The 6,900-nt window shown below is 44.0% G+C and overlaps 1 protein-coding gene across 1 annotated transcript in view; it reads right to left on the bottom strand.

The window, feature by feature from the left end:
- LOC112094553 (mucin-2-like) overlaps nucleotides 1–6,900 on the bottom strand; it is a 35,689-nt gene that overhangs the window by 8,095 nt on the left and 20,694 nt on the right. The window contains exons 6-15 of the mRNA XM_024175745.1: nucleotides 5,814–5,838; nucleotides 5,499–5,633; nucleotides 5,044–5,157; nucleotides 3,823–4,003; nucleotides 3,212–3,327; nucleotides 2,933–2,994; nucleotides 2,635–2,698; nucleotides 2,435–2,593; nucleotides 1,618–1,792; nucleotides 593–1,209 (exon numbers count right to left, since the gene is read on the bottom strand). Of these exons, the coding sequence (XP_024031513.1) occupies nucleotides 593–1,209; nucleotides 1,618–1,792; nucleotides 2,435–2,593; nucleotides 2,635–2,698; nucleotides 2,933–2,994; nucleotides 3,212–3,327; nucleotides 3,823–4,003; nucleotides 5,044–5,157; nucleotides 5,499–5,633; nucleotides 5,814–5,838 (1,648 nt within the window). The remainder of the gene's footprint in view (nucleotides 1–592; nucleotides 1,210–1,617; nucleotides 1,793–2,434; nucleotides 2,594–2,634; nucleotides 2,699–2,932; nucleotides 2,995–3,211; nucleotides 3,328–3,822; nucleotides 4,004–5,043; nucleotides 5,158–5,498; nucleotides 5,634–5,813; nucleotides 5,839–6,900) is intronic.

Genomic DNA, 6,900 nt, shown 5'->3' with positions numbered 1-6,900 from the left:
GGCTGTTTTGTCGGGACTGAATGTCTTATTTTATTTATGTATTCAATTATTTATTCATGCGCTCATTTATTTTAAATATTTCAAATTATATCCTACTGGGCCTTTCGCTCACGTTTTATGTTTTAAATGTTAAACCCCTCCCAGGAGACTCGATGAGCGGTGCAGGGTAGCTGGAGTTGCTACTGTTGGATCAAGTGAGGATTGAGTTTATCCTCTTGAACAAATGTAAGGAATTTGAGAAATTATGTAAACCTATTTAATATTGGATTTACTAGACTGTGGTTGATGTCTGTTGTAATGATTAATTACATGAGCATGTATGTACGATACTGTATGTCCTGTGGGGTGGAGCCCTGTGTGTCAGAGGCTCTGGGATTCTGTAATTCATTTATATTTTAATGCAGTTAAGTGTGGGGCCCGGTCTGGGAATCTGCTTTATTAATCCCTAATCGAGCTCCACGTCACCCACCCCATTTGGGGGGCGTGACAGTAGTAGTAGTAGTAGTAGTAGTAGTAGTAGTAGTAGTAGGAGTAGGTAGGAGTAGGTAGGAGTAGTAGGAGTAGGAAGGAGTAGGAGTAGGAGTAGGAGTACGAGTAGGAGTAGGAGTAGGAGTAGGAGTACAAGTAGCAATAGTAGTAGCAGTAGCAGTAGTAAGAGCCGTAGTAGTAGTAGTAGTAGTAGTAGTAGTAGTAGTAGTAGTAGTAGTAGTAGTAGTAGTAGTAGTAGTAGTAGTAGTAGTAGTAGTAGTAGTAGTAGTAGTAGTAGTAGTAGTAGTAGTAGTAGTAGTAGTAGTAGTAGTAGTAGTAGTAGTAGTAGTAGTAGTAGTAGTAGTAGTAGTAGTAGTAGTAGTAGTAGTAGTAGTAGTAGTAGTAGTAGTAGTAGTAGTAGTAGTAGTAGTAGTAGTAGTAGTAGTAGTAGTAGTAGTAGTAGTAGTAGTAGTAGTAGTAGTAGTAGTAGTAGTAGTAGTAGTAGTAGTAGTAGGAGGAGTAGTAGGAGTAGTAGCAGTAGCAGCAGCAGCAGCAGTAGCAGTAGGAGTAGGAGTAGGAGTAGGAGTAGGAGTAGAAGTAGTAGTACGAGTATGAGTACGAGTACGAGTAGCAATAGTAGTAGCAGTAGCAGTAGTAGGAGCCGTAGGAGCAGTAGTAGTAGTAGTAGCGGTACTAGTAGTAGTAGTAGTAGTAGTAGTAGAGATAGCAGTAGCAGTAGCATTAGCAATGGCAATAGCAGTAGCAGGAGTAGCAGTAGCAGTAGCATTAGCAATGGCAATAGCAGTAGCAGGAGTAGCAGTAGCAGTAGCATTAGCAATGGCAATAGCAGTAGCAGGAGTAGCAGTAGCAGTAGCAGGAGTAGTAATAGGAGCAGGAGTAGCAGTAGCAATAGCAGTAGTAGCAGTAGCGGTAGCAGTAGCAGTAAGAGCAGTACCCCTAGTAGGAGTAGTAGCAGTAGCAGAAGCAGTAGCAGTACCCGAAGTAGTAGTACCAACAGTAGTAGTAGTAGCAGTAGCAGCAGTAGTAGTAGCAGTACCAGTACCAGTATGGGTAGCAAGTGCAGTAGCAGTAGCAGTAGTAGTAGCAGTAGCTGTAGCAGGAGCTATAGCAGCGGCAGTAGCAGCAGCAGTAGCAGTAGCCGAAGTAGTAGTAGTAGTAGTAGTAGTAGTAGTAACAGCAGTTGTAGTAGCAGTAGCAGTACTAGTAGTAATAATAGTAGCAACAATAGTAGTAGTAGTAGTAGTAGTAGCAGTAGCAGAAGGTGTAGTAGTAGTAGCAGTAGTAGTAGTAGTAGTAGTAGTAGCAGTAGCATCAGGATTAGCATTAGCAGTAGTAGCAGTAGCATCAGGATTAGTAGTTGTAGCAGTAGCAGTAGCAGTAGCAGTGGCAGAAGCAGTAGCAGTAGCAGTAGCTGTAGTAGTAGCAGTAGCAGTAGCAGTAGGAGTAGGAGTAAGTGTAGGACTAGGAGTAGGAGTAGGAGTAGGAGTAGGAGTAGGAGTACGTGTACGAGTAAGAGTAGGAGTAGGAGTAGGAGTAGGAGTAGGAGTAGCAATAGTAGTAGCAGTAGTCGTAGTAGGAGCCGTAAGAGCAGTAGTAGTAGTAGTAACAGTGGAGATAGCAGTAGCAGTAGCAGTAGCAATAGCAGTAGCAGTAGCAGGAGTAACAGTAGCAGTAGCAGGAGTAGTAATAGGTGCAGAAGTAGTAGCAGCAGTAGTAGTAGTAGCAATAGCGGTAGCAGTAGCAGTAAGAGCAGTAGCACTAGTAGGAGTAGTAGCAGTAGCAGTAGTAGTAGCAGCAACCGCAGAAGCAGCAGCAGCACCAGTAGCAGTAGCAGTAGCAGTAGCAGTTGCATTAGCCGTGGCAGTAGTAGTAGTTGTAGCAGTAACAAGTGCAGTAGCAGTAGCAGTAGCAGTAGCAGTAGCAGAAGCAGTAGCAGTAGCCGAAGTAGTAGTAGTAGTAGTAGTAGTAGTAGTAGTAGTAGTAGTAACAGCAGTTGTAGTTACATCAGCAGTAGTAGCAACAATAGTAGTAGTAGTAGTAGCAGTAGCAGTAGTTGTAGTAGTAGTAGCAGCAGCAGTAGTAGTAGTAGTAGTAGTAGTAGTAGCATTAGGATTAGCATTAGCAGTACTAGCACACCAGCATTTGTAGTAGCAGTAGCAGTAGCAGTAGTAGTAGTAGTAGTAGTAGTAGTTGTAGTAGTAGTAGTAGTAGGAGTAGCAGTAGCAGGAGCAGTAGCAGTAGCAGCAGCAGTAGTAGCAGCAGCAACAGCAGGAGCAGTACCGGTAGCGGTAGCAGTAGCAGTAGTAGTAGAAGTAGCAGTAGCAGTAGCAGTAGTAGTAGCAGCAGCAGTAGCAGTAGCCGAGGTAGTAGTAGTAGTAGCAGTAACAACAGTCGTAGTAGCAGCAGCAGTAGTAGTAGTAATAGTAGTAGCAACAATAGTAGTAGTAGTAGTAGTAGTAGTAGCAGTAGTTGTAGTAGTAGTAGTAGTAGTAGTAGTAGTTGTAGCCGTAGCATTAGGTTAGCATTAGCAGTAGCAGCAGCAGCAGCAGCACAGCAGCAGCAACAGCAGCCGTAGCAGTAGCAGGAGCAGTAGCAGTAGTAGCAGTGGCAGGAGTAGTTGTAGCAGGAGTAGCAGTAGTAGCAGCAATAGCAGTAGTAATGGCAGTAGCAATAGCAGGAGTTGGAGCAGTAGCAGTAACAGTAGCAGAAGTAGTAGTAGTAATAGTAGTAGCAGCAGTTGTAGTAGCAGTGGCAGTAGTAGTAGTAGTAGTAGTGGTAGCAGCAGCAGTAGTAGTAGTAGTAGTAGTAGCAGTAGCCGTATTAGTAGTAGTACTAGTAATCGCAGCAGCATGAGCATTACCATTAGCAGTAGTAGTAGTTGCAGTAGCAGCATTAGTAGTAGTAGTAGCAGGAGTAGTAGTTGGAGTAGTAGTAGCGGAAGCAGTAGCAGTAGCAGTTGCAGTAGCAGTAGCAGCAGCAGCAGCAGCAGCAGCAGTTACTGTAGCAGTAGCAATAATAGCAGTTGCAGGAGTAGCAGTAGAAGGAAAAGCAGTAGTAGCAGTAGCAGGAGTAGCAGTAGCTTGAATAGCAGGAGTAGTAGCAGCCGTATTAGTAGCAGTAGTAGTAGCAGTAGCAGTAGGAGTAGCAGGAGTAGGAGCAGTAACAGTAGCTGTAGCAGTAGCTGTAGCAGTAGCAGTAGCAGAAGCAGTACCTGTAGCAGTAGTAGTAGTAGCAGTAGCAGCAGTAGCAGTAGCAGTTAGAGTTGCAATAGCAGTAGCTATAGGAGTAGCAGCAGCAGTAGTTGCAGCAGCAGCAGTAGTAGCAGTAGTAGCAGTAGTAGCAGTAGAAGCAGTAGTAGCTGTAGTAGCAGTAGTAGCAGTAGTAGCAGTAGTAGCAGTAGTAGCAATAGTAGTAGCAGTAGCAGTAGTAGTAGCAATAGCAGTAGTAGTCGTAGTAGTAGCAGTAGTAGTAGTAGTAGCAGTAGTAGTAGTAGTAGCAGTAGCAGTAGCAGTAGCAGCAGTAGCAGTAGCAGGAGCAGTAGCAGTAGCCGTAGCAGTAGCAGCAGTAGCAGTAGCAGGAGCAGTAGCAGTAGCCGTAGCAGTAGCAGCAGTAGCAGTAGCAGGAGCAGTAGCAGTAGCCGTAGCAGTAGCAGCAGTAGCAGTAGCAGGAGCAGTAGCAGTAGCCGTAGCAGTAGCAGCAGTAGCAGTAGCAGGAGCAGTAGCAGTAGCCGTAGCAGTAGCAGCAGTAGCAGTAGCAGGAGCAGTAGCAGTAGCCGTAGCAGTAGCAGCAGTAGCAGTAGCAGGAGCAGTAGCAGTAGCCGTAGCAGTAGCAGCAGTAGCAGTAGCAGGAGCAGTAGCAGTAGCCGTAGCAGTAGCAGCAGTAGCAGTAGCAGGAGCAGTAGCAGTAGCCGTAGCAGTAGCAGCAGTAGCAGTAGCAGGAGCAGTAGCAGTAGCCGTAGCAGTAGCAGCAGTAGCAGTAGCAGGAGCAGTAGCAGTAGCCGTAGCAGTAGCAGCAGTAGCAGTAGCAGGAGCAGTAGCAGTAGCAGTAGCAGTAGCCGTAGTAGTAGTAGTAGCAGTAGCAGTAGCAGTAGCAGCAGTAGCAGTAGCAGGAGCAGTAGCAGTAGCAGTAGCAGTAGCCGTAGCAGTAGCAGCAGTAGCAGTAGCAGTAGCAGTAGCCGTAGTAGTAGTAGTAGCAGTAGCAGTAGTAGCAGTAGCAGTAGTAGTAGCAGTAGCAACGGTAGCAGTAGCAGTAGTAGTAGCAGTTGCAGTAGCAGTAGCAGTTGCAGTAAGAGCAGTAGCAGTAGGAGGAGTAGTAACAGTAGTAGTAGCAGCAGCCGCAGCAGCAGCTGTAGCAGCAGTAGCAGTAGCAGTAGAAGTAGCAGTAGTAGTCGCAATAGTTGTAGTTGTAGTAGTAGTAGAAGCAGCAGCAACAATAGTACAGTAGCAGTAGCAGTAGCAGTAGAAGTACCAGTAGCAGTAGCAGTTGCAAGTGCAGTAGCAGTAGCAGTAGGAGTAGCAGTAGCTGTAGCAGTAGCAGTAGTAGTAGCACCAGCTGTAGCAGTAGCCGAAGTAGTAGTAGTAGTAGTAGTAACAGCAGTTGTAGTAGTAGCAGCAGTAGTAGTAGTAATAGTAGTAGCAACAATAGTAGTAGTAGTAGTAGTGGTAGTAGCTTCAGCATTAGCATTAGCAGCAGTAGTAGCTGTACGAGCAGTAGCAGTAGCAACAGCAGTAGCAGCTGCAGTAGCAGCAGCAGCAGCAGCAACAACAGCAATAGCAGTAGCAGGAGAAGTAGTAGTAGCAGTAGTTACAGTGGCAGGAGTTGTAGTTGCAGGAGTAGTAGCAGTAGCAGCAGTAGCAGTAGTACTGCAGTAGCAGTAGCAGTAGCAGTAGCAGTAGCAGTCGCAGTAGCAGTAGCAATAGCAGTAGCAGTAGTAGTAGCAGTAGCTGCAGCATCAGTAGTAGTAGCTGCAGCAGTAGCAGCAGTAGCAATTGCAGTAGCAGTTGCAGCAGTAGTAGCAGTAGCTGAAGTAGTGGTAGTAGTAGTAGTAGTAGTAGTAACAACAATTGTAGTAGTATTAGTAGTAGTGGTAGCAGCAGCAGTAGTAGTATTAGTAGTAGCAGTAGCAGTACTAGTAGTAGTAGTAGCAGTAGCAGCATTAGCAGTAGCAGTAGCAGCAGTAGCAGTAGTAGCAGTAACAGTAGCTGTAGCAGTAGCAGCAGCAGCAGCAGTAGCAGTTACAGTAGCAGTAGCAATAATAGCAGTAGCAGGAGTAGCAGTAGCAGGAATAGCCGTAGTAGCAATAGCAGGAGTAGCAGTAGCAGGAATAGTAGGAGTAGCAGTAGCAGTAGTAGTAGTTCTAGTAGTAGTAGTAGCAGTAGCAGTAACAGTAGCGGTAGCAGTAGCAGTAGCAGTAGCAGTAGCAGTAGCAGTAGGAGTAGTAGTAGCAGTTGGAGTAGGAGTAATAGTAGTAGTAGTAGTAGTAGGAGGAGTAGCAGGAGCAGTAGCAGTAGCAGTAGCAGTAGCAGTAGTAGTAGCAGAAGCAGTAGCTGTAGCAGTAGCAGTAGCAGTAGCAGTAGTAGTAGCAGTAGCTGCAGCATCAGTAGCAGTAGCAATAGCAGCAGCAGAAGTAGTAGTAGAAGTTGCAGTAGCAGCAGTTGCAGTAGCAGTGGCAGTAGTAGTAGTAGTAGTAGTGGTAGCAGCCGTAGTAGTATTAGTAGCAGTAGTAGTAGTAGCAGCACTAGTAGTAGTAGTTGTTGGGAATAGTGTCCTAGAAGCTTAAGATGTAATTGGATATTTATTAATTAATAAAGAGTTTATTCATCATTTTATGTGCATATATTTATGAATATTTTATGAATATAAAATAAAAATTCCGTGATTGTTTATGTAACGTTAAATATAGTATATAAGTGTTATATACGAGAGGATAGTGTTTAAGGATAATAATAAAAAAACATTGTTCATGATGAATTTAATTAAAGTTCAGAATCTTTAATTAAAACATTATTAATACATGTCATTCCCATTTAGAATGGAAAGGTGTTATCTGCACTGTTAATATGGCGAGATATTGAATGAGTGTATTTCACATAATAAGATTATGTGCAACAAGGACACAGACATAATATGAATTTCTAATAATTTCCATTAAGCATAGAAATTCTGATTGAGTCTACCGATGGTCATATATAGGATGATCTTAATCCTGAGTTCTTAACAAACTCCTATTTATGGATTTATGTCTTTTGATTTACTTGGTACGGATTCCGAGACCCTGAATCCCATTCCTTCTTGAGAAAGAAGTAGATAAATAATTCTCTTGAGTGTTGATTCGGTACTTGGATTAGTAAGAGCGCTCTGGTTCATGAATGTGTTTTATGAATCACTATCCATTAAAGAATCAATGGTACT

Source organism: Morus notabilis, unplaced genomic scaffold (assembly GCF_000414095.1).
Source record: "Morus notabilis unplaced genomic scaffold, ASM41409v2 Scaffold1512, whole genome shotgun sequence".
Taxonomy (NCBI): Eukaryota; Viridiplantae; Streptophyta; class Magnoliopsida; order Rosales; family Moraceae; genus Morus; species Morus notabilis.
This window is presented reverse-complemented; position numbering and strand designations above follow the sequence as displayed.